The sequence below is a fragment of the Octodon degus genome, unplaced genomic scaffold, assembly GCF_000260255.1.
Source record: "Octodon degus isolate 3935 unplaced genomic scaffold, OctDeg1.0 scaffold00135, whole genome shotgun sequence".
In the NCBI taxonomy this organism is placed as follows: domain Eukaryota; kingdom Metazoa; phylum Chordata; class Mammalia; order Rodentia; family Octodontidae; genus Octodon; species Octodon degus.
The window spans coordinates 7,182,832-7,209,184 of record NW_004524711.1 but is presented as its reverse complement, the minus strand read 5'-3'; the positions used below and the strand labels follow the sequence as shown (position 1 = coordinate 7,209,184).

The 26,353-nt window shown below is 50.5% G+C and overlaps 1 protein-coding gene across 1 annotated transcript; it reads left to right on the top strand.

The window, feature by feature from the left end:
- Positions 1-450: 450 nt before the first annotated feature.
- Igfbp2 (insulin like growth factor binding protein 2) lies at positions 451-26,353 on the top strand. Its single transcript, XM_004641349.2, has 4 exons — positions 451-968; positions 22,276-22,505; positions 23,202-23,342; positions 25,880-26,353. The coding sequence occupies exons 1-4, from the start codon at positions 539-541 to the stop codon at positions 26,042-26,044; spliced, it is 966 nt and encodes a 321-aa protein (XP_004641406.1). The 5' UTR covers positions 451-538; the 3' UTR covers positions 26,045-26,353.

The window sequence follows — 26,353 nt, the reverse complement described above, 5'->3', positions numbered from 1 at the left end:
GAGTCAGTAGTGAGGTATACCCCGAGGATGGCAGGGGTTGGTGTAAACCCCGAAATCTACCGATGGTCAAGACTGTGCTTCTGTGCTTCGCTAGCAGCCCAGCGCCGGCCACACGGGAAGCGCGCAAACTAAGTCCTTTCAAACCGAAGTAAGAGAGGAGACAAAAGCACCGGCTCTTCCCTGCTCGCAAGCTCGTCCCACTCAAGCTTGCAAGTTATTCTCAGGCGTCGAGGAACCCAGGCTGGAACAGCGTGGAGGGACGCGGTCAGGGAGGAGCGGGGCGCTGGCTAAGCACGCACCGCTGCGGGGTGGGCGAGTGGGCGTGTGCGCACGCACGTGCCCGCGCGCAGGAGTGCAGGGGGAGGGGGTGGTCTGCATAAGGGGGAGGGGAGAAGGCAGGGGGCGGGGAGAAGCAGGCTTTTTAGCACCCTGCTGCGGCGGCTGGGGAAGAGAAAGAAGCGAAGGTGGCGGCTCGTGCTCTTGTGGGGCCGTGCCACCTGCCCGCTCGCCCGCTGCTCAAGCGCCCGCCACAGCCAACATGCTTCCGAGACTGGGCGGCCCCGCGCTGCCGCTGCTCCTGCCTTCGCTGCTGCTGTTGCTGGGCGCGGGCGGCGTTGGCCACGGGGTGCGCGCGGAGGTGCTGTTCCGCTGTCCGCCCTGCACCGCGGAGCGCCTGGCCGCTTGCGGGACCCCGCCGGTGGCGTCGCCCGCAGCCGGGTCCCGGGTGAACGGCGGCGCCCGCGCGCCCTGCGCTGAGCTGGTCCGAGAGCCGGGCTGCGGCTGCTGCTCGGTGTGCGCTCGGCTGGAGGGCGAGGCGTGCGGCGTCTACACCCCGCGCTGCGCCCAGGGAATGCGCTGCTACCCCAAGCCCGGTTCCGAATTGCCCCTTCACGCGCTGGTCCACGGCGAAGGCACTTGCGAAAAGCTCGGGGATGCCGATTACGGCGCCAACCGAGAGCAGGTTGCAGGTAAGACGGGCAGGGACCACGAGTTAGGAGAAACTTGGAGGGCAGCGGGGCAGCCCTTGCAGGGTTCGTTCTGGAGGGAGCTTAGGAGTGCTTAGCGGGGTCCAGGGACTGCTGCGGGGAAGGAAGAACGGAGTCCTTGCTCAGATCGGGGGGCATTGTTGGGAGCGAGACCCCGAAAGTCAGGCCCGGGGTAGGGGTAGGAGTTGAGCAAGCGAAAGAGCTTTGACCCCCCGTTACTACTGCCTTCCCCGGGTGGGACGTATCCTCACTTATATTCCAAGAGCGGGTTTGCTGGGGAGGAACGTTAGATCTTTGAGAGTAGGAACTTGGAGCACAGCTTGAGTGGATGACCTGCGGTCCGAGGGTCCTAGTGGGAACGCTGGTAGGAGGCCGAGGCCACCGGGCACTAGTGACACCGGGGACCACGGGTAAGACGGGGGCGTGGGGAGGGACAGGAGGGACCTTCTACTGGGCTTGTGGAGGGGGAGGACTATGGTACTTTGTAGGGTGAGTTGGTTAGCAGAACAATTAAAATGAGCGCTAGTATTTTACTTAGCGAATGAAGGGCTCAACAGTATTGGATGGTAAAATAAATGCGCGCGGAGGAAGGGGAAGTGGGGGAGGCGAGAGGAGACCCCGGCAGTTGGATCAGTGTAACTTAACCCGGGTCGCCGGCTGCATTCCCAGGACCCTGGCTGCTTGGCTGTGCGGTTAGGTATCTGGGCCCCAGGTCGGAAGGCAGGAGCAGCCGGGGCGAGGAGGGAGGGGGGTAGCAAGGACTCGTAGTGAGTGCCCCTCCCCGTCCCCCTGCCCCGAACGCTTCCGATCTGGTAAAATGAGGAACGCAGAGTTCTTTGTTAAGGGACCCTCATCCTTTCCAAAAAGCTATTTGAGGGACACAGCCAAGCTATAAGGAGGTCACTTTTTTTTTAAATTACAAAAGCCCCCTGCCTCCCTGGTCAGGGGAAAACTGTAACTATTTCTTCTTGCAGACAGTAGTGAAATGTGCCAGTTGTTCGCTGCCGGTTAAAAAGCAAGCGACTCTGACCAAGTTTCTCATTAGGGGAAAAAAAAAAGTGCAGACATTGTTGCTCGCTTCTCAGCGTCTTTGTGAGCCCCCCTCCCTTCCTCAGGCCTGCTATTGTTTCGTTCTCTGTTCGCCGGGAGAATGGAATTAAGGGTCAGAGTTGAAACCTTGCCTCTATTTCTCAGACACTGTTTGACCTTGAGTACGGAGCTAGGTAGTGCTTCCTCCGAAGTGGAATCCCTCAGTTCCTTTCTTCTCCCTCCCATACTGCCTTGCAATTAACCCTTCCCTCTTTCTACTCTTAGTATTAACAAGGAGAAAAGACTTGGGCATCCTCTTCCTGTGGGGCGCCATTCCCAGACCTGTGGTCCTCCCCCATCACCTCTGGCTTCCCGCGGTTCACCCAGGGGGTTTTGTGCGGTTTCTGAGCCGAACTTGGACAAATCAAACATCTTCCTCAGTAGGGGAACTTTTTCAAAGGCCTTGTGTGATCTACTTGGATTTTGCCTGTTTTAATAAAGTGTGTGGTGTATTTTCTTCCTCACCGTTTTAGTATTTTTTCCACTCTTCATTTGTCTCCCTCTAAGCGTGAAATCCAGCTCGCCTGTTTCCCAGGATTCCCAGAGGCAGGTTCGGGACTTGGGCCGGCAACAGATGGGGAAGGGAGGTTTTCTCCCAGTCACTTTTCCTTTTCCTGGGGGGTGGGAGTTGTCAGGGGAGCCCGAGGACAATGGGATGACTTTATGGGGAGAATGTCACTCTGGATTTTCTGCCTGGGTGTAGGACTGCTTTTCTCCAGCTGTCTTGTCAGCCTTCTCCCAGGCCAGGCTAGACCCCTCTGTGCCTGAGGGAGTGGGTCCTGGGCCGGGGCAGGACTGGCGTCACTGTGGCAAGTGCTAGCGTCTGAGGTGGGGGTAGGGCAGAGACCTTCACCCTGAATGCTGTGGCCTCACTCTCCTCCTATCTCCTTCTCCCTCCTGAAGAATGAGCCCCCCAACCCCCAGCCTGCATTCCTCTTTGAGCAGGTTGCTTTTGAGAATTTTAAACATACCCTCTTATTTCGAGGCAGCAAACCCCAGCAGTTCCGGCTTTGCTGTTAGCTCTTTTGTCTTTGTTCCCAGGACGCAGGGGCTGTGTTGCTGGCTTCCTGGGGATGGCAGGGATGCAGGGGGTGGGGGTGGGTACATGGGCTGCTGCAGGCGGGTTAGAAGTGGGTGATGGTGAGCCTGTATCCTGAAGAAAGGGGTGATGGGCTGGGACTTGGGTCACCGGATGGAAGAGTCAGACTGGGGGGCGACCTGGTAGAAAGTGAAAAGGGAAGCCTGTGATGTGCCTTAAGTCAGGACTTTCCAAGTCTGGTGAGGTGGTGAAGTGAGCAGAAGTGCCCAGAAATGTGGGGGCTGAGGGTGTGTAGGGGGCAGGCCCTACCCTTTAGAATTCTGGCCTGGCTGGTCCCTCAGCATCTCCCAGCCTCCTTCCCCATAGGGGTACAATGCTCGGGATTATGCATGGGGGTGGCGCCGTCCTTCCGCACATATAAAGGTGCTATAGAAATGTGTAGGCATTCAAAGTCCCAAAGGCGTGTGAGCAGAGAGGCTCTGTGTCTACCGTTGTTGGGGGGAGGGCGGAGGGGAAGAGGCGGGCCTGATTTACAGTGGTTTAGTGCAGCTTCAAAACTAGGGGGAGAGAGCAAGGAGACTTCTGGCTGGGAGTGCTGCTTTGCATCTCGTCTTGCATAAATTTGCATACCGAGTCCAAAGTCGTAAAATAGACTGGGAAATGAGTGAGACCCACTGTCACTGATTGTTAACGCCACTACCTTCCGCCTCCCCTCCCCCCTTCTGGACACAACTCCTTGAACCAGCTCTGCTAAGCTGCAGGCTGGAGTCACCCCAGGAAGACTTGGATGGAGGGGGTGGGGGCTAAGGCTGCTGTTCTGGCTTCTCTCTTGGATGCTGGGAGTTCCTTGCTTTAGAGACTGGGGTGAGGCTCTGTGCACCTTGGAGACAGACTTGTCCACAGGGGGTGGCCAAGGGGGGCCCAGTGAGGGTGCAATGGCTGTTTCTCTTTGTGGCTCGAAGTAGTCCGCGGTCTGCTCTATTCAAAGTTTCCCCTCCCAAAGGACTTTTGGAATTAGTTTGAGAGTCTAAAGGGAAGAAGCCACCTGTTGTGATAATGCGGGTCAGGCCATTATTCTTGGCCAAGTGGGGCTGTTGTTTCCTGGCAGCAAAGGGAAGAGGGAGGGTTAAATAGCTTTCCCTGCCCCTCATTTTAAACATTTTTAGGCAAGTCATTCCTTTAGGTTAAGGGAGTCATGGAATTTAGTGCTGCAAATGTGCTATGCATACTTCTAGCTGGTTCTCAGCAGGGCTCTTCTCCACCATAGAAAAATGGGACTTGCAGCCAGGAGTAGTGGCCCGTGTCTGTAATCCCAGCACTTGGAGGCTGAGAGGCAGGAGGATCTTTGGGAGTTTGAGATCAGCCTGGGCTACAAAGTGAGCTCAAGTTCAACCTGAACTGCATAGCGAGACCCTGTCTCAGAAAGAAAGAAAGAAAGAAAGAGAAAGAAAACAAGAGGAAAAGAAAGGAAAGAAAAGATGGGACTTGTTGCTCTAAAAACTGATAGCTCTGCTTTTTTTTTTTTTTTTTTTTTTTGCGGAACCGGGGATTGAACTCAGGCCCTTGCACTTGCCAGGGAAGCGCTTATTCCACTGAGCCATATCCCCGGCCCAGCTCTGCTTTTGGTACCAGGGATCAATCTCATGACCTTGCACTTTCCAAGCAGGTGCTTATACCACTGAGCTATCCTCCAGCCCCATGATTGAAGTTCTTAGTCCTAGTGGAATGGAGAAAGGGTAAGGACACAGGATGAATGGGAAGCCATAGCCCCACTGCTGAAGGGATTAAAGAGCAGAAATCAGCAGGTTTTAACCTTGTTGGGTTTTGTTGTTGGTCTTCACAAACTACAACACTACCAAGAAAAATAAGAAAAGCTGAGGGCTTTGTTTTCAGGGATCGAATGCAGGGACTGTATTTTGTCTAGGTTTCCCTTTCCCAGCTTCTCCGTCCTCTCCTGCCTTCTCTGTCCTGTCACCTCGATCCCACTCGACTGTTCTCTTTCTCAGGCCTTTCCAAACTTCCCGCACCCCTGCCACTCCTGACCCAACCAGGACACCTGGCTGTGCACAAAGTAAGTGGACACAGGACAGGGCCCAAGGAGTGGTGTGGAGAGTGTCCTGACCCCAGGCTTCCTCAGATCCAATCAGAGGAACACCACACAGGTGACTGGAGACTGGGATGTTGAGACAAACTGAAATCCTTGAGCTGAGCCAAGAAGCTGGACAGCTGGGAAAGGGCTGAACTCTGCAGGAAGGGGCCCTGTGGGCAGGGGACTGGCGCTTTCCTCCTGTGGAGCTCAGTGCAAGGGCTGCTCAGCCGCGCTGAAGCCACTGAAGGGGGGCGGTCACACTTGGGCTTCGCCAGGGGAGTGGGGATCTGGTTGGCAGATGTTCCAGGCTCCTCTGTTTCTCCTTGTTATCTCTGGCCAGCATCTTCCTGTAGTGGCAGGCAGCCATCAGGAGATGGGTCATCCCTCCATCTGTCCTTATTCCATTGAAACTGACTTCCTTCCCTCCTTTGGCTCTTGTCTTCCTCTCTTCCTGTGAGGGGAAGGAGGCTTTGCTATCTCTTTCTTACAGGTGTGCACTGGGCTCCGTCAGAGGCTGAGTGAGTGAGTGAGTGAGTGAGTGAGGAGTGGAGAGCGATCATCCTGGCTACCTTCCCCTGTATGCCTTTGGCTCTGCAGCTGAGCACGGGTTTGGTTGGGCTGTTGGCAGCAGAAAGCCTTCAAGCATATTGGCCAGAAGTTCTGGATACCTGCCACATGCAGGTGAGGGATGGCTGTGACCCATCCCTGCCATCCCCATGGATTACTGTGTTTGGTTTTCCTTTGCAAGGTCTAATCCTTGCACTGGGGAAATTAAAAAATGCAAGTGGCTGGCATTCATTTGGTGGGTCACCAAAGACAGGAAAAAGGGCCCTGGTGATCTCTGGAGAAACGGCTGTAGGTAGCTGCTGATGTACAAGCAGACTGGGCTTTGCTGTCACATTGATCTGGTTCCGATGAAGACCCCTCTCAGAACTTTGGTGCTCAAACACTAGCTTTGGTGAAGTGGAGATGATTTTATTATTATTTTTTAATAGGGATGCTTTTATTTCCTTCGTGATGTAAGTGTAGGCCACCTGTGGTCACAGGAAGTGCCTGGCATTTAGGAAGGTTCTTAACTTTGGCAGGTGACATCGGTCTGACACTCAGTGAGCTGGCCCTTAGAACAAAGGCCGAACTGGACAGGTTCAGATCGCAGTATTAGTATTAGTCACCAGAATAAGAGGCTGGTTCCCATTGAGACTTTGTTTCCCTAGCTGTAAATTGATGGTACCCCTTTCATGGGATTTGTCAAACAGATGGAAAAGTAAAGCCTAAGTAGTTGGTTTTGGCAATGAGTCAACCTGATTTCCATCTTTTTACCTGTAAAGTAGAATCACACATACCTCCTGTGACTCACTTTCTGTACTTTTAACCACAGCATAAATCTAGCTGGCAGAATTAAATGGCTTGAGGTCAGTAGGCTTTGATTTCCTATGGAAGAGGTAGGCAATGAGCGCTCTTCCGGGGACCAAGTACTAGAGTCAGCGACTGACCCTTGCATTATACCACTGACCCTTGCAATGTACATGTTTGTTGTCTCTCTGTCTCTCTCTACCTCCCTCTCTCCCTCCCTCCCTCCCTCCCTCTCTATCCTCTTCCCTCTTACTCTCCCTCTCCCTCTCTTCCTCCCTCTCCCCTCTCTGCCTTCTCTCCTCTCCTTTCTCCTCTCCTCTCTTTCTATCTCTCAAGTATATTGGTACAGTTTAAGTATATTGAATGACCATATTCATTATAGGGAACATCTCATCTTGTAGTGTCCAAAAAAGTGAAAAGTGGTAGGAGGGACTGAAGTGTGCAGAGATGGCCCCAAGGCTTGGACGCCTAGGTGACATTAGAGGACCGAGTCTGGCTTCATCTGGTCAGCCAGCCTAGGTACCGACCCAGGTAATGCAAATGCACTTTACAATAAGGTAGAAATAAGGTACACAGCCAAGAAAGTCTGCCGGAGCTCATTTCCTGTCCAGGTAAAAGTGCCTTTCAAATCTGCCCCCTCTGAGCTTGTGGTGCCAGAAAGTTGAACATGATCCTGACAAGGAAACTGGATATTCTTTCCACAATGACGTTTTCGTACTGCATCCTCTCCAGAGCTGACCTCACTGCTGAGAAGGGGGGAAGCAGCCTCATGTAGAGGGTGAGTAGTGAATGGTGAGTGGTGAGCCCTGGATCAGGAGAGCTTTCGGGTGCTGGAGGCCTTCCTAATGGCACTTGACTCTGAGTGGCAGCCTGTGTTGCCCAGTGACCAGGGTGGCTGTTCTCAGGCACTGTGGAGGAGGCAGGGCCTTGGGAAAGGAGAGAAGGTGGATACTTGAATGGGGGGGGGGCGATCATTCCTTATAAGTTATGGTGAAACCCAGGACAGTGGAGACAAAGAGAAGCATACAGCACCAGGGGTTTAGGGTGGGTGATTCTTGTCAGACAGCAAGGGAAAGGGAACGGAAAGGCCCAGGGAAACGAGTTGGCCCTTGGTTTCTGGGAGTATATCTGCCCTCACAGTGCAGAGACTTTCTGGAGTTTTTTCCTAGGGGAGTGGACTGTTCCCCATGCCCCTGCCTTCTTGACTCTTAGCACCCCTTTTTCCTGTGCTGGCTACTCCTGTTCCTTAACAAAGCCTGGGATGACCTGGGCTGGCTCAGCCTTGGTGTCAGTCAAGACTCAGAGGGAGACCTTGCTCAGAAAATCAGCTCTCCCAGAAAGAAATACAGTCAACTGGAGTCAGGAATTTTTCCCTTCCCCCGTTTTGGGGGGACGTGGACTTGGAGGCCTTGGAGACTTCCTGGCTGCCAGCCCCACATCTCTTCCTGGCTGTTAGGAAGCAGAGCAGAGTGAGGATTGGGGAGAAGGGGGCAGGGGCTGGCAAACCTCCAGCTGCTGGGCAGAGGAATTGGCCCACAGGCCCTGGTAAGTTGGCCCAAAGCGAAGCCTGGGGAGGTTTCTAATTAGTGGACGTGCATAGGTATGTCAGCCTGTGCGGAGCTGAGGAGCCAGGGAGTCCCAGATGGGAGGGGGGGTGGACCCCTGAACGTCTTGTCCCGGGGTGGGGGTGCAAGCAGAGCCTGTTCAGTGTCCATCCTGATGCAGAATTGGGAGGTTGGTTATTTTGCCCCCCCCCCCCAGCTCTAGTGTAGTCTCAGGATTTCCCCCAACTTGTTGGATAGAGAAATCAAGGCTGCATTCAGGTATTTTTTTTGACAGAACTGGGGATTGAACTCAGACCCTTGCGCTTGCCAGGGAAGCGCTTATTCCACTGCACTGAGCCATCTCCCCGGCCCCTGCGTTCAGGTTTGAGTGCCAAGCAAGCACAGGTTTCTGGGTTCTCACTCCAGCGCTCTGCTCCTGCTCCGTGAATCCCCACATGCAAAACAGCAGTGAACTGCATACTGCTTCTTGGAAATGTTCCTTGCCTGTGGGAGGCAGTGATTAAGGCATAACTTCTCCAAAACGCTCCTTTTTGCAACTCTCCAGGAAGTTTCTTCCAGGTCTATTGTCTTCTGGGTGAAGGTGCCAAGCTGCCTCCGCGATGGTGAGCTTGCTTTCTAAAGTGCCTGAGGCCAAGAAGAAATGAGAATGGCAAGTTCCCTGTGCCCTTCGCCCAGCTCCTTGACTGTCTGATAACGTTGGCTGGTTTCCATAGCAACAGTGGTGTGAGGTGTGCCAGGCAGGATGAAGGGGGAAGGGTGGCGTGGTTTACTGGGTCAGAGAGGCTTCTGTGGTTGGGCAGGACGGCTGGCATGTGACTGATGGCCTTGGTCCCTGGAAGATAGGGGGGCTATGGAGGAGCAGAAGTGAAGTGGTGGAGTTTTAAGGTCGTGGTTTAGTCTTCTCTTAGGTGATATCAGTGATCAGACGCTATTCTCAGTGGTTAAGGGCCATGGAGCCACCCTGTGCCCGTTTTTGGCACTGTCCCTGGTTACATGATTTGGCTGTAGGTCTCCAATGCTGTGGCTTTTTTTTTTTTTTTTAATCAAGTTTAAGAGCACATAAAAAATTATCAACCTTGTGACTGCATGATGATAAAGTTAAGCAGCGCAGCGCAGCGCAGAAACCGGATAATCAAATGGTGGTGTACAAGTTCGGATTCTTTTTTTTTTTTTTTAATTTATTTATTTATTTATTTGTGTGTGTGTGTGTGTGTGTGTGGCCAGCTCAGCCCACCAGGGGGCAGGGCTGGCTGGCATGTGGTGCTGGGGGATTGAACCGAGGTGCTTTAGACCACTGAGCCATCTCACCAGCCCAAAGTTCGGATTCTTATTTCCTCAATCTCCACACAGAGCAGGGGAAAAGCAAATGCTATTAAATATGTAGCAAATTAGTCATCTTAGGGGGATGGCTACCTGGACAGCTGCCCTTGGCTTTGGGAAGCCTCTTAAGGCATCCAAGTGTGGAGGCCGCATTTCCCCAGTGGGTATCCTGGCCATTTTGTTTTTTTAATATATATTTATTTATTTATTTAGTGTGTGGCCAGCTCAGCCCACCAGGGGGCGGGCGGGCCAGCATGTGGTGCTGGGGGATTGAACCGAGGTCTCTGTGCTTTGCTTGAGCTTAGCTTGTTCTAAGTAGGTGCGTAGGTGCTTTAGACCACTGAGCCATCTCACCAGCCCTATCCTGGCCATTGAAGTTGCCCCTTACTATGGCTCTGCCATATCTTTTTTTTTTTTTTTTTTTTGGAACCGGGGATTGAACTCAGGCCCTTGCGCTTGCTAGGCAAGCACTTATTCTACTGAGCTATCTCCCTGGCCCCTCTCTACCTTATCATGATGGCCAACCATGGCCCATTTGTACCCCAGAGCTGAAGATTCTCTTAGAAGTCTCTGCTGGCTGTCTGGTTTGGTTTGCTGCCTCCTAAACCAAGGGAAGATGGTGAAGGAGGGCAACAGTGTGATGCAATATTAGATCAGACAGAATCGGTGAACTTTTGGTTGAAGAAAGAAAACAGCATGGTGACCTATTTAAAGACACTTATTTATATTCAGGACACTTCTTGTGCTGGTTTGAGAGTGTGGCCAGCAATCCCGGACATCTTTGCAAGTTTTAAATTTCTTAACGCACCCTTTGGGTTCAGCCTGTCAGGTTGGAGTATCTGGGAGCAGTGTTGTAGGGATGAAGAAGGGGCTGGCAAGAGGAATGGGCAGTGAGAGAGGAGAAAGTTCAGAGAGATGAGGCAAAGAATGAATGTGACAACATAGCCTACAGCAAGCCGAAGGCTGTGCACACCTGGCCAGTTGGGGATTCAGGCCCTTCCCCTGCAAGGGAGGATTTGTGATGCTGTGAGTGAACCAGGGCTTGGACACGCTGTGCAAGAGGTCTCTGCTACTGGACTATGTTCCCACACAGATCTCTGTCTCTCTCTCACTCTCTCCTTTTTGTGGTGCCAGGGATTGAACTCAGGACCTTACACTTGCCAGGCAGGTGCTTATGCTGCTGAGTTATCTCCCTAGTCCAGAACTTGGAAAAAAAAAAAAAAACTTTTAGACCAGCTCACACTAAGTGGTCTGGGTGGGGCTTGAACTTGGGATTCTCCTGCCACAGCCTCCCGAGTACCTGGGATTGGAGATGTGTGCTGCTGTGTAAAGTTAACATTATTATGTGAATTTTAGTGATAATTTTCATGATTTGACTGTGCAGTGCTTGAACGAGGGCTATGTGGGTGGCAGTGGAATGCTGCCCGGTGGGCGCATCGAGCACCAGCTCCGCCTTCTCTGCCCACCACGCACACGAGTGTGCCCGAGGATGCTTGTTACTCAGGATGCTTGTACACATTTTACATGTGGCCGAGATGGTTTCTCTTTGCTCAGAGTGGCCCAGGCAAGCTGGAAGTGTGGACACATACCTGCGATGCCGTAAGGCAACGGGGTGGGGGGTTCTTTGAGCTCGGTCAGCTGCTTATTTTTAAGCCTTGATGGTGTACATGCTTTTAGTGCTGGACGGAGGCAAACAAACTATTTAAAGTTAAATATTACCTAAGAAGAAATCAAGGCAGAAGATACATATTGTAAGTAAGTGAGTGGTGCTCTTCTTTTGACCAAACTTTTTTCTTTCTCTACTTCTTCCTTCCTGTTTTTTTTCTCTTTTTCTTTCTTATTTCTTATTTTTCTTCCTTTTTATTCTTTTTCTTTTTTCTTCCTTCTTCCTTTCTTTTTCCTCCCCCTATTCTTTCTTTATCATGTATGATAGGAATCTGCTTTAGTCTTTCAAGAGGAAAGCACCATATTTTTGTTCCAAAAAAGCAAATGGACACACAAGTACCTCCTTTCTTGTCTTTTAGTTTAGTATGATGTTTTAAATCTCAAAGGCCAAGAATAGGGCTGAGGGTGTAGCTCAGTGGTAAAGTGCTTGCTTATCATGCACTAGGCCCTAGATTTAATCCCCAGCAACACAAAGAAAAAAGAACCAAAGACCAAGGTGGTATCTTCCAGAAGGAAGCTTCCATCTTTCAGACAGGTACTTAGGCTGTTGAGCTATATCCCCAGCACTTCATCTTTCAGAGAAGACAGGACATTCAGAAATCTCACTGCCCTTTACTGGAGTCTCAGGCAGAGGTGCTGGGAAGGAATTAGAGTCAAATTACTAAGGTAGGGCTGGGGAGATGGCTCAGTAGAATAAGCACATGCCTGGCAAGCATAAGGGCCTGAGTTCAATCCCTGGTTCCACAAACAAACAACAAAAAAAAAAAGATTGGGGCTGGTGAGATGGCTCAGTGGTCTAAAGCACCTACTTAGAACAAGCTCAGCAAAGCACAGGGACCACGGTTCAATCCCCCACCACCACGTGCCAGCCAGCCCCGCCCTCCGGGTGGGCTGAGCTGGCCACACACACACACACACACACACACAAATAAATAAATAAATAAATAAAAAATTGTTAAGGTATTTTGTCCAGCAGTGTCGTTCACTGAATTCATTGAGTGGCCCTTGGACACCTGGAGGCCATTGTCCATCCTCCTTCCTCCTCAGCTTGTTCCTAAACTATATAAGAGAAAGTCTGTGCAATTTCTTCTTAGCTGCAATTTGTCATTTGTTTTTCCTTCTTGTCCATGAAAATGGAATGCCTTCTAACCCACCTCTCTATGGTACAGGGGATGGAACTCAGCACCTTGTGCTGGTCAGGCAGGTGGTGATGCAGCTGAGCTATCTCCCCAGCCCCCCACATCTCTTTAGCTTAAAGCTACTTCCTCTTATGACCATGGGAGACAGAATAGCTGGCTCCTCTCTGTTGGGCATGAGGCCCTTGATCACCTCCATCATGCTGTACCCTGTGGCCCTGCCCTCTGGGCTGTGCCAGGCTGAGCTCGTCTCTCAGTTTTGCGTTCTCTGGACTGAGCCATCTTGATTCCTTCATCTCGCCCTCCTGACTCACTTACCGCCCCCCCACTATTTTTGGGACTTTGCCCCATTCATTTCCCGTTTCTTAATGGCCCAGAGAAGTGACAAGGAGCCCGTGATGCAGCCCTGACTGATGGGCAAGTGACCTTGGTAGCATTAGCACAGAAAGTGGTATGGAAGCGAGCTGTGTCACTGGGTAGGAAAGGTGTCTTTCAGCCAGCAGGGTCCTGGGGACACTGAAGGTTACTGATATCCCTGCGCTAGCTGGAGGATAAGAGGTGGGTGGTGTGAGAAGTGATTATTTGCCTATTTATTCATTGCTGCAGATTGAATCCAGGACCTCGCATGTGCTAGGTGAGCAGTCTACCTAGGCCTGAGCCTAATCATCCCCAGCCTAATCATCGAAATTGAAAAATGTAGAAAAGTGCTAAGAATAAATATAATGTTAGCCTATCGCTCAGAACTGAATGTGGCTAATGTTTTGTCTACTAGCACGCAGTATTTAGAGTTTAGCTTTCTTAGCTAAATGAAAGTTATATATATATATATATATATATATATATATATATATATAATTATGATGGATGGCCAGTATTAGTCAATTTTTCTCTGGAAATAAATTAAAAATGTACATAAAATATTTCATTTGCCTTGTTGATACTAGGTTTTTGAAATCTCATTCACAAAGACAGATGAGAGTCTATTTTTTTATTTTGTATTTAGTACAGGGCCTACAGGTTCTCACCACGTAGATTGGCTCATAGTGATCTGCCTGTGTTTAGCCTCCCAAGAGCTGCAGGCCAGCACAGCACAGAGTCTTTTTAAATGCTGTATATCATTGCATTAGATGTCCTGGCTGATTATATTTATCCATTCACTTGTCAGAAAGGCTTGCAGGTCAGGTTGCTGATAGTTGTTTGCAACTACAAAATGCTGTAGCGCACATTTGTGCGCATGTGGTCTTGTGTGAGTGTGTAAGTGGAACTGCAAGGTCAGGCCTGTCTCCTGTTCCCGTAACCTCTGGTCCAACTCTGCACCAGTGCTCACTCCATTCACTTGGGCCCTCAGCAGCTAGGTAACCCTGCCAGTTCCCAGATGGCTGGAGTAGAGCCCAAGAAGAAATGTTCAGGACCCATGGGAAAGAGTGAAAGCTGATCGTGCTGTTTGCCATCTTGATATCAGTTTCCCTGGCTCTTCAAGGACAGCTTGGCTTGAAGAGCCTCAAAGGACCTTGGCTGAATTTGAGCCTGTTTTTGTTTTCTCAAGCTGTCTGCCTCAGCCCTGACCCTCCGCAGGTCTTCGCGATTCCAGGAATGACCCTGGTGTTTATAAAGCCATCCTTTAGAGTGTGCGCAGGCAGGGAGGCTCTGGAGAGGCTCCTCTGTTTCTGCTCACTCAGGGGAGCCCAAGATGAGATGGTGATGTGAGGGCATGCCCTAGAAATCTACATGCTGCCCAGCCAAGGGCCCCTCTGTGTATGGCCCATATTGTTTACAAGCCAGTGAGCCAGCGGGTAGAAAGAGCTTATGCATATGAGCATGCTTGGAGAACTATGTATGTGCACCCCCTCCCTGCCCTTGCTGAAGATCAAAGACACAGCCTCTGGACACTGGGCAAACAAAGGCTACCACGGAGCTGCATCATCAACCTCAGGCCATATATCTTGGAAAAGAAATGAAGCACCATTCTTCCCTTACCAAGTTCTCCCTGAAACCCAGGCAGAAGAGAGAAGCCTAAAGAATGGGAAATCCTGGAAATGCTGGAGTGTGGAGTATCTTGTTCAAAATGCAGGTTCCTTGGCCTTTTCCTAGGCTTGCTGTTTCCGAATCTCAGGGGCTGAGGCCAGCACTATTTTTAGCAAGTTCTTGAGATGATTTCTGATGGACAGCTTTGTTTGGAAACCACTGACCTTGTCTAACCCCTGAACCCTCAAAGGAGGACATGAAGCCTAACTGGGCTCAGCACCCTGTGGTATCAGAAACCTGGGATAGCCAAGTTGGCATGTGGGGCAGGATCTTAGACTTTGGCGCTCGCCAGCACTGGTCCTTTTGTCATGGCAGAATTACTTGACCTCAGGTGTTGTAAGAGTTGGCGTTCCAAGGAAATTCACTCCACCAGGAATTCAGATGTAGAAAGGATTCCATGGCTGGGTGGTTAGTGTGTGCCCTCTCAGGCTTCATTTTGGGGGCTTCCCTGCAATTTTCAGGGATAGTGGCATTGCATATTTTGTTTTCCACTTGATAGCTTTTTGAGCTGTTCAGTACTCAGCTAGGTAGTAAAGCCTGTGAGAGCTACAAGATGAGCCCTGGACGGGGCACCTAGGAGAGCCTAGGATCTGTAACACTCACAGAGCCATTGCCTCTCACAAGATGGACTCAGCGATGGCAGCTGGGTTGCTGGCCTACGAGTTCTGTTTCTTCTGAGGGTGGGAAAAATAGGAAAGGAACTTGGAATGAAGCTGGACGTCACCAGGGGACCGATGGGCCTACAGCCTGGGAGAAGGTCGGTGACTAAGCTGGAATGTGCTCTGGGAGCCAGCGAACACCAGGCAGACACTCCAGCACGCCATTCAGAGTTCTAGCACAGAGCCCAGGGCTGACTTGCCTCTGACCTTTTGAAAAAAAAAAAAAAAAAAAAAAAAAAAAAAAAACGGTGAGGGAAGACACATAAACAGTGTCACTCACCCAGAGAGACTAAGGTCTTCAGGTTAAAATTTAGCTACAAAAAAATAGCAAACAGGACCCCTTTCTAACTCCCTATCCACAGCATGACCTACATGGTTAGTCCCAGCCCGTTCATGGCTATGTTATGGAACACTGGAGCCATGTAGGTAGAATTCGGAGGCTACTGTCAGCTAGGGGCAGGCTTTGAATCAACTTTTTTCCAACAAACCCATTTCCTGTATGTGCTGGCAAGTGTATCCTTCTAGATATGGCAATTTTGAGCCTCTGTTCTTCCTTCTCCCCCTCCTCAACCCTTCCCCTAAAAATTGAAAAGAAATAATTTAGGTGAATCCAGTCTTGTCCAAGGACTTCCATCAAATAGCAGCGAGCTTTAATATTTAGCAACACAGAAAAACCTAAGCAAACAACTGGCTTGAGATGGGGCTCAGTGGTAGAGTGTGGGCTTAGCACGTGTGAGGGCCTGGGTTTGATCCTGAGAACCAGGGATTGAACTCAGGTCCTTTTGCTTGCCAGGCAAGTGGCTTATTCCACTGAGCTATCTCCCCAGCCCCAAAGAAAAGAAATTTAGTAGAGCTCGGAGAGATTAAAAGATTTGGCCAAAATGATGAATGAGTGACAAACAGCGAAATTGGAATTTGGGGCACATGAGTGCTGGTGCTGCCTGCCTATTTGGACTGCCTGCCCAGGGATATTATTTCTCCTAATGTTCGTAAGGATTTGACGGGGTGAGTAAGTCCATTGGTGCTAACTGGGCGAGATTCCACTGGGAAAAGGGATATGCCCGAATGAAGTTCAGGAACTAGAATATTAATGCAAAGATGTAGTTAAAAAAGCTGTGTCTCCCAGGGTGTCAGCCAGCTGGCCACCTGTCTAGGTTAGTAAGCGTGGTCAGAGGACAGTGGGCAGCCACATGCACCTTTGATAAATGGCAGCAGAGTGTGTTTGTTCTGGTAGGTCCAGGTGGCATTCCTTCTGTGACTCAGCTTTGTCATCTCTCCAGTGGGACACTGGATCGTTTTCTTCTCATTCCAGATGCCAGTCCAGGTTTCTGGGGTAGAAATGAGTGGCATCAACCAGGGCAGTGATGGCAGTGCCCCTGTTCAACCCTTCTCAGTGGCCCTGGGGTTAGGAGTGCTGTTGTCTTCCCTACTTCTCTTGGGAAAGGCATGAGCTGTGTATAATCGTGAAATGCCTCGCTGCACTGCGGGCCCGTCTCCTCACGGGAGAGGAACTAATTTTTCTCAGTCCCTGGAGGGGCCTTGGACATCCCTGTCAGTCATTTCTAAGCCTGAAGCCCTGTGTGATGATGCCTTTTGAGTTGCTAAGAACTAATGCTCACTCTCCTTCCCCCATTTTTTTCTTTCTTGTACTGGGAACTGAACCTAGGGCCACCACCCTGATCTACATCACCAACACTTCAAAATATTTTTATCTTAAAGCAGGCTCTTGCTCAGTCACTAAGTAAGTCCTTTGCTTAGGTTGGCCTCAAGCTTGTGATCTTCCTGCCTCAGCCTCCCAGCTTCGGGGATTGCAGGCATGAGCCACCCTGCCTGGCCAAAGAATTGTTTCTTATAGTGACCTCTGTACTGAATCCTGCAGAGCTGCATACATAAGTGGTTGCTTAATAAATATTATTCTGGCGCTCTCTTAGGCAGAAAAAAGTACAGCTTGGTATTTTTGCTCTGGGGGAAAATTCCATCTCTAGCTGGAGTTCCACATCTGGAATGTTTTTTTGAAGACTGCTCCTGTTGCCTCTCTGAGAATGTATGGGAGGAACTTAGTTACTTGTGACGATGCCCTTATCTGACTGTGTGTTTGTAGGGAGTGAGGGAAGCAGCCAAGAGTAACTACAGGCGTTGCTGTAGGCTCAGACACTCACTGCCTACGCAGGCAGCATCTCTTGGGATTTTCCCAGCAGCCCACTGGTACTGGATGCCGTCTGTCCATTTTGCACAGAAGAGCAATCATGGCGTAGAGTTTAACTAACTTACCTAGGGTTGCAAAACCAGGTTAAAAAAAAAAGCTAGAATTCAGACTTAGGCTGTTAGACTTGGGGCCTGAATCCTTGAACCTCTTTATTTTTTGGCGGAACCAGGGATTGAACTCAGGCCCTTGCACTTGCCAGGCAAATGCTTATTCTACTGAGCTATTTCCCTGGCCCCAGAACCTCTTCAGGTAACATGGCATGGATGCTGTTCTTGGCCTACAATCCTTTCTCAACTTGGCCCAGTCAAAATTTCTCTTCCCTGGCCTTTGGCTTCTAGATGCACGCAGAGACAGCTACTGGACTTGAGTCACAAAGCTTGTTTCAGAGATGGAAATGGATGCTGCACAGCCTCTGAAAGAGCCTATGCCAGCAAACAAGGCCCACTGATTGCCCCATCATATTGGCATGTTTGTTGGCAGTGGCAAGATCAATAAAGGAATGAAACGAGGCATACCCTTGAATCCAGGTGGCCTCTGTGAGAGTGGAGAAATTGACCTTCACCTCAGAGCAGTCAGGTCCATCTCAGGATAGAAAGCCAATCCTGTTCTTCCAAGAGAAGACTGCCTGTTCACCCCTGTTCTGGGACCTGCAGCCAGTGTCCCAGTATCACCTTCATGGGCCCTAGACACTTTGTGTTTGGGGGCCCTTTGCGTAAAAGCATTTTAAACTCAGAGTACATACTTAAAATCACATGGTCTTGTGCACGCAAGTGCATAGATATTGTATATTAATCCCTTTCAACGTAAAAGTTCTGTTTTTTAATTTTGAGATAAATGAAAAGATTTTCTAGGCCCCTAAGCCCTGTAACTACTGTGTCTGATGGCCAGGTTGGCCCTGCCTGCAGCCTCAGACCAGGCACGAGCACACACTTCTCCCTGGGCTCTTCTGTTTGCTTAACTATGTTTCCAGGGTTGGCAGAGGGTCTTTTGAGCACTAAATGTTGGGGCAACCTTGGGAACTCAGGGTGCTTCTTGGGCTGCTATCTATGGTACAGGTACCCAGGAGGACTGAGTGCTCTGCCATGCCCAGGGAGGGCCCCTGCATCCCACCCCAGGAGCCATGGGCCCGTGTACCTGGGGATGGAGAATCTTGGCCATCGCAGAAGATAGTAGAGTGGAGTCTAGAGCCACTCAGGCTATGGGCCAGGCCTTTGGATAGCCACTGACTCCAGAATATGGTTCTCCAGCTAGGCTTGGTTTTTGCCTCCCAGGCACATTTGGCAGTAAGGACAGCAGTTTTGGTGTCATCTGTTGCTACTGGCATTAGGTGGTAGAGGCCAGGGATGCCGGTCAGCATCCTGTAATGCACAGTACAGCCCGTGACAAAGCGTTATCTGACCCAACTGTCAGTTGTGTTGTGCCTGAGGAGCCTTGATCCCAAGAGATGTTTCAGGCAGTAGAGTGGGGTGCCTGGAGCTTTCCCTAAAACTCTGAGGTGGCAGCAACCAACCTTTGCTGCTTTTGTCAGGGATAATATATGTAATTGTAGCCATTGTGGAGACTGGCTCTTCTTAACTCAAGCCACAAAGTCCTTACTTTGTCTGTTTTATATTGGCCCTGGATGGCTGGGAAGGTCCAGTGTGGAGCCTGTTCTCTTCAGCCATAGCGGAGAGGCAGCGATCTTGCCATTCAAGTCTAGGTGCAGAGAAGCAGGCCTGGAACTGCAGCAGGACTGGGACAGTGTGAGTGGGGATGAGTCACCCCACCCTGGGCCAGCATCTGCGTAGTCCTGTTTAGTTTCTAGGCTTGGCCCATCTCAAAGTTTACTGGCCCTTTCTCCCTCAGCCATCTGAAGATGGCAGGGGTGATGGTATTCATGCTTGCTTGGGTCACGGGGTGATCCTTTATAGACTAGAGCTGGTAGCGCAGAGGAAATCGGTAGCATGATGGAGTGACTTGGTATCCCCATTCTGAGGAACCTAGTGGCTGCCGAACGGCAACTGAATCTTCTGCTGGGGGGGGGGTGTCTTTAAATTCCTACTACTCCCCACCTCAAGGAAAGAAAGGGGGAGCAGAATGGGTGAGGAGAGGGGACTGGGTCAGGACCCCTCCCCAGCCAGGAAGCAGTCACTGAACCCTAGACTTACCTCCCTGTGGTGTTTCTGGTGCAGCTAGAACAAGATTTAATCTTGCTTGGTTTATGGGGGAAATTCAGGATACCTACCAGCCCTGGGAAAATAGCCAATCTAATAGAAGAATTTTTCAGGTTTCCAGGGTTTATAATGTTTAAGTTTTCAAGCCTTGCTGTTCTAAATTTTAACATTTTGGAAAGAAATCTTTCTTTGTACTGAACTCTTGACCCTCCTTTATGATGTCCGAAGGTCATCACCATCATATAATTCTTGCTGTGGGCTGCAAAACCAGGGCTCTTGGATGGGTGTGGAATTGTTTGCCATGCACAGAATGTCTTTAGAGTTCTTATGTTTCTTTTGGCATGTGCGTCCCCTTCTTATCACTGTTCACGTGCATTTCTTCTTTCTCCTTTTAATTTTTTAAAAATTTTTATTTATTTATTTATTTATTTGTGTGTGTGTGTGTGTGTGTGTGTGTGTGTGTGTGTGTGGCCAGCTCAGCCCACCCGGAGGGCGGGGCTGGCTGGCATGTGGTGCTGGGGGATTGAACCACGGTCCCTGTGCTTTGCTAAGCTTGTTCTAAGTAGGTGCTTTAGACCACTGAGCCATCTCACCAGCCCCTCTCCTTTTAATTTTGTTGATTTGGTTTTATCCTGTGGGGACTTTGAATGGCAACATCTAGAAACTAGGCTTACCGGAGCCATACTGACGTGTACTATCAAGATTCCTCCTTGACTTCTGTGGAAGAAGATGCAGTGACATCCATTATGATGCTCAGAGTTGTTTTCTTTTGCTTCTGGGTTGCTAGTCAGGTTCTACATTGCTGAAGGGGCAGAGAACAGGGGCACTTATCCTCCTTGTCATTGTCATCAAGGTGATTACTGCCCGCCGCATGGGTAGAGTTTCTGTTCCAAGTAACTTTAACTGTTTTACCTACAGCATTCTCTCAGTAGTTACGTGGAGACGGAGACGGGGCTATTGCTATGCAGCCATTTTTGGTGAAGAAAGTAGGGCACAGAGGCAATTTGCATGGAGATGCAGGGCCTAGGGAAAGTGGCGGAGCTGGGGTGCAGCATGAGCATGTGCCCCTCAGCCACCCATGGTGCCCTGGGTGCTGGCGTAGCCCGTGAGAACCAACCAGGTGTTAAGCCAGGCTGGGAGGGGAGAGGAGGAGAGGAAGGGCCGGTCACTGCTGAATCAATGCTGTGTATGGCATGGAGGAGGTGCCCCCATATCCCATACCCAAACAGCACATAGATCACAATTTGAGCCACTGCAGCTGTCCTTGTCCAGTTAAGTGCTAGCCCTTTTCACCATATGACACTGCTCAGGAGAGGGCCCTGGAGGAGCCTGACATCATGTGTGGAAGTTCAGAAGGGGCCACCATGTACAGGGTGCTTCGCCTCAAACCTGTGTGTGTAGACATACTGTAAGCACCATTCCCTTTTTGATTGGGACTGTGACATTTTTGAAGGTTCATTAAAGTGGAGGAGAAAAATCTGATTGGATGAAAAACATCCACTTTGGGGGCCGGCAAGATGGCTCAGTAGGATAAGCGTTTGACCGGCAAACGCAAGGATCTGAGTTCAATCCCCGGTTCTGCCAAAAAAAAAAAAAAAGAAAGAAAGAAAGAAAAACATTCACTTTGTACCACCCAGACCTTGGTAGAATCTGCTACGTTTTGTGGTCATGGACAGTGGATTCTAGGGCTCCATTCACTGCGCTGCATGTGTCTCCATGCGCCTGGGTAGAGGCACGTGGGGCTGGGCTGTTTGACTCCTTACTCTTGTAGAGAATGCTAAGACTTGGCTCCCTTGCTACAGCTGCCCCCCGTGACCCATTCCTTTCACTGTTCCTTGGTTGGACAAGCCTCAGTTAGGAAGAGATTGGTATCTAGGCGCTCTCTCAAGGTCCTCCTCACCTGAGTTGGGCACACAATAGATTTATGAAGGTCTAAAGAGACTTAAAGACATCTTGATAGGGCTCCATGCCCTGGAATAAGCAGTACCTTGGACTCTCAGGGTAGCGGGGATGGGGTGCAGGGCACAGATATTGTAGACATGGACACAGAAGAGTTAGTAGGGGAGTGTGTAGCAGCTTGGGGACAAAGCATCATGGGAATTTCTTGACACCAGCAGATTGGCAAGTGAAGAGTGAATGAGTGGAGTGCTGCAGACCTCCTGTGGCTGGCAGTGTGGTTCTCTATCTTACCTTCCTTTGCCAGGCGTTCCGTGGCTCAATAATCTTAGTGGCACTAAAACAAAACAAAAATAAGCCTAATGTACACCTCTTAGACCATAAAGGATGAGGAAATTGAACTTGCCTTTAGTGGTGGCTGAATCCGGGAAGCGCCGATGGACACCAGAAAGGACATAATCCCATCCCAATTTGAGGGCCATGCAGAGGCATTTGGCCTCTGTACTTGTCTGCTTTGCCCAGGTGGAAGACAAAGGCAGAACAAAGCGTCCCTATCATTTTGCTGGACTACAGCCTGGCTTCCAGTCATGGACCCATCAGTTAGCAGTCTTGTGATGTCATGGCTGAGTGAATGGCCCCTGTGAGCCTCTTTTCTGCTTGGAAAAGTTGGGGGATGACACTAGTTGTCCTCACTTAAGAGCTGCTGTGAAGCTGAAATGGATCGACTGTGTAAGCTGCTGACTGTGGGCCCTGACTCGAAGTTGGCACTCACTAGATGTTTTTCATCTCATTCTTTTTTTTTTTTTTTTTTAGATTATTTTATTTATTTTATTACATTTATATTGTGTGTGTGTGTGGCCAGCTCAGCCCACCAGGGGGCAGGGCTGGCTGGCATGTGGTGCTGGGGGATTGAACCGCGGTCCCTGTGTTTTGCCAAGCTTGTTTCAAGTAGGTGCTTTAGACCACTGAGCCATCTCTGCAGCCCTCTCATCTCATTCTTGTCATTACTCCACTCTGCCCTCCCCAGCCTCAGGAGTCCAAGGGAACCCATCTCCCAAGAAACAGGCCCTAGAGCTCTCCTTTCCTTTCTGCAGACAATGGTGATGACCACTCCGAGGGAAGCCTGGGCGAGAATCATGTAGACGGGACCTTGAACATGCTGGGAGGTGGAGGCAGTGCTGGCCGGAAGCCCCTCAAGTCAGGCATGAAGGAGCTGGCTGTCTTCCGGGAGAAAGTCACTGAGCAGCACCGGCAGATGGGCAAAGGTGGAAAACACCACCTCGGCCTGGAAGAGCCCAAGAAGATACGGCCACCACCTGCCCGGGTCAGTGGGGTCAGATCTGGTTGTAGGTGGGCATGGAAGGGGATCTCACAAATGGGGTAGGCACCCCGCTATAGCCCATGTACAACGTATTAGCAATACACTTCTTTCCTAGTAGTACCACCAACATAGTAATCTGTAGGCCATTCAGGACCTCTGGCTGTGAAATGAACTGGACATAGGGTTTCTTGAAGTCTCTTCCTTCTAAAACTTAAGACATTTTCCTTTGGCTTGGGATGTAGGCAAAGAAAATGAATCCCAGAAAGGAAGGCGAAGCTTGCTCCTCCTTGTAATGTGCTCCCCCATGAGCCCTACTGTCCTTCTTTCCTCTCTCCAGTTGAGCTTTGCTGTCTTGGGTCTTGGCCCGGGCTGGGTTAAGGCAGGGGATGGAGGTTGGGCCATGTCATGTAGACCCTTTAGAGACAGCCAGTGGATGTAGTATTTGCAGGTGGAGCACATTTTGACCCGCTAAGGCCATTGCTGCAGATGGAGGAAAGGAGTGAAAATTCCCATCCATGTATGGTTTTCTTTAAAGGGTGGGTTGGGCATGGTGAGATCATGGGGTGGTTGTCACTGGTCATAGCTACCAGCCATGTGGCCTTGGGAAAGTCCCTTCCCTCGGATGCACTTTCTGAGGCTGCATCTGGCCCCAGTGATTTGGGGGCCCATTATTCTTACTGCAAGTGTCCTTTCCTGCAGACCCCCTGCCAGCAGGAATTGGACCAGGTCCTGGAGCGGATCTCTACTATGCGCCTTCCTGATGATCGGGGCCCTCTGGAGCACCTCTACTCCCTGCACATCCCCAACTGTGACAAGCACGGCCTATACAACCTCAAACAGGTGAGTGTAGGTACCAACTGGGCCAGAGCAGCTCCTCCTCAGTCCCAGGTGCCTGCATGCCTGGCTCCTACCCACCTGCCTGTAATTCTCTGAGGCTTAGAGCTAAGTGGACTCCAGGATTCTGTAACCATGGGGACGGGAGTGCCAGCTGAGGGCTAGTGAGGGTGGGGCCGGCCTCCCTGGCCTCAGGCAGGTCAGGGCTGAGTCCACTCTTAGCCTCCTGGCAGTGGTGCTTGGTTTCTAGTTTGGGAGGGAGGGAGGGTGCTTCCTGAAGAAGAGTCCTTACCTCAGCGCTACAGACAGCCCACTGCACATGCGTGCCATGGATTCATCGCCACTGCCTTAAGCCAAGGCATTTCAGTATTTACTGAGGACTGGAAGCATCTGAAGCCAACACCTGAGCCCGCCTCAGATACTGCCATTCAGGGTGGCAGGTGGGGAATCAAGAACTTGCATTTCTAGGACTGGCCAGATAGCTCAGCAGCTTAAAGCACCTGGTTAGATAGAGGGAGGACCGGGGCTAGATCCTGGCGTGCCATGCTGGCCCAGTCCCCGAGACAGCGACTGAGACTGGGCATGGTGGCACTCACCTGTAATCCCGGTGCTTGGGAGGCTGAAAACAGGAGAATCACTGTGAGTCCAATCTGTGGTAAGACCATGTAAACCTTGTACTAAATACATAAAAAATGAAAGAAAGAAAAGAACTTACATTTCTAAGAAGCTCCATGAACTTTGTCACGACTCACCGGTTGAAACCATTGACCAAGCAGCCCACTCTGGTTTTCAGATACCAGAGGGAAGCGAGAATTGGGGACAGAGAAACATCATGGAGAGCATTTGTAAAAATGGTACCGGAAAGCATCTGGTTCTTACTTAGTGCTCTGGGGAAGTTGAAGAAGTTTAACCTTTGCAACCTTTTGCCACAAGCTGCTCCTTTTCTGTTCATTTGCACTTTGGTGGTCAATGTGTGTGGACAGTATCTTTCCACCAAAGTTACGGGTGTTTTTCCCACGGTCATCGACTCTGTAGTGATTAGGCCCTGGTCACTCACGCCATACCCACCCTACCCTCTGCTTCCTGCACTTTGTCCTTCATAGAAGGAGAAGCACATGTGTGCAGCTCATGGCGGGGGTGGGTGCTGGAGCAGCGTTGTTCGGCAAGTGGAGGTGCTAAGCCGCGGCTGTGGCCTGCGACTGTCTGGAAGCTTTACAAATAGGGGTCCAGGGTTATCCCTAGAGATTTGGTAGGTCTGGTGTTGTTTCTTGGCATCAGGATTTTAAAATGCTCTCTAGAGGGGCTGGGGAGATGGCTCAGTAGAATAAGTGCTTCCCTGGCAAGTACAAGGGCCTTTGGCCCCTGTGAAGAAACACCTGAGGTAGTCAGCCTAAGCAGGGAAGATCTGTTTTGTCTCAGGGCTTCAGAAGAATCAGTCTGTTTTGTCTCAGGGCTTCAGAAGAATCAGTCCATGGTTGGTTCCCTTGCTGTTGACCTTCGGGGAGGCAGATGATTACAGGAGAAGGGTGTGGTAGGACAGGGTTCCAGGAAGCAGAGCAGGAGTGGAGACCCAAGACCCCAGGGACCAGGTGGCAGCCCCTGCGTCACACCTGCGAGATCTGCTTGCTTCGGCTTGGCTACACCTGTTTCCATAACCTCCAAGTAATGCGAACACACTGTGAGCTCATGAGCTCATTGAAAGCCATAATCTAATCATTTCAGAAAGCTCATGAGCTGGCAACTTTGCCTTCAGCCTAGCTTTGTGGGGGACATTTTAGGTGACAACCATAGATCCCTGCGAATGACAGCCTTAAAACAGTTTGGATGTCTACCCTCCAAGTATAAGCCAAGGACTTCATTTGGAGCTCGAAAACATGGCTGTCTCTTCTTCTAAAGGAAAACCAGGCTGCCTACTGTAACGTCTGGGTAACCAAAGCAATGTGTAATGACAGCTTGTGGAGAAGGGCGGGGACTCTGAGACTGGGAGTGCCTGGGTTTGGATCTCACCTCCGTTTCTTATTAGCTGTGTGACTTTGGAGGAGTTATTTAACCAGTCCAGGCTTCAGAATCACCATCTCTAAAGTGGGGATAATATGGTACCTAATTCACAAGGTGAGAATTGTTTGAATATATGTGTGTTAAATATAAACTGAATAGTCTGTGTGTATTTTACTTACACAGTGCCTGGCACATACTTTATTCTAACATTTGCTTTTCTCCGTACACTGAATACCAGGTCCCTCAGCTGAAGGGACCCTCCTGGAGGAGAGAGGCAGTCTTTTGGTCTTGGGGCGTCTCCGACAGCCTTGTTGGCAGGTGTCATTCTTGCTGCAGCCTAAACACCACTTAGGAGCCTGCTAGCTATGAAACTCAGAGGTCCGCCTCAGACCTACTGAATGGGGATCTGAGTTCGAACCAGAGTCCCAGAGCCTTGTAGGAGGTTGAAGACAACCTCAGGTTGTTCAGTCAACCCTGGTGGAGAGGAGGCCATCTGGCGGCCGTGGGGCACCTTCAATTTAGAGTCTCCTCTTCTCTCTCCTCAGTGCAAGATGTCTCTGAATGGGCAGCGCGGGGAGTGCTGGTGTGTGAACCCCAACACCGGGAAGCTGATCCAGGGAGCCCCCACCATCCGGGGAGACCCTGAATGCCATCTTTTCTACAATGAGCAGCAGGAGGCTGGCGGGGTGCAGGCTGAGCAGGTGCAGTAAAGCACAGCAGCCAGTGCCCGGCCCCTGCATCCTCCAAACGCCAGCAGAAACCCAGAGTGCTTGAGTGGTGGCGTGGAGGATTTCCTAGGAGTTTTGACACATGTATTTATATTTGGAGAGAGACCAGCAGTGAGCTGGGCACGGCCCCTGCCTTCCTGCTCCAGAGCTGGAGATGCCCCCACCCCTGCCTCCTGCTTCCCTGGGGGAGAAGGAGGGTACACTGGGGGAACTGGGTAAAGGCTTGGGGGGGCAAGAAATTTTTATTTTTGAACCCCATGTCTCTTTTGCTTAAGATTAAAGGAAGGAAAA

Bases quoted from the DNA above. Each gene is read 5' to 3' on its own strand.
- Igfbp2 (XM_004641349.2), top strand. From the start codon at position 539: ATGCTTCCGAGACTGGGCGGCCCCGCGCTGCCGCTGCTCCTGCCTTCG. The intron at 969-22,275 runs GTAAGACGGGCA...TCCTTTCTGCAG, and splicing joins CAACCGAGAGCAGGTTGCAG to ACAATGGTGATGACCACTCC. The intron at 22,506-23,201 runs GTCAGTGGGGTC...CCTTTCCTGCAG, and splicing joins TACGGCCACCACCTGCCCGG to ACCCCCTGCCAGCAGGAATT.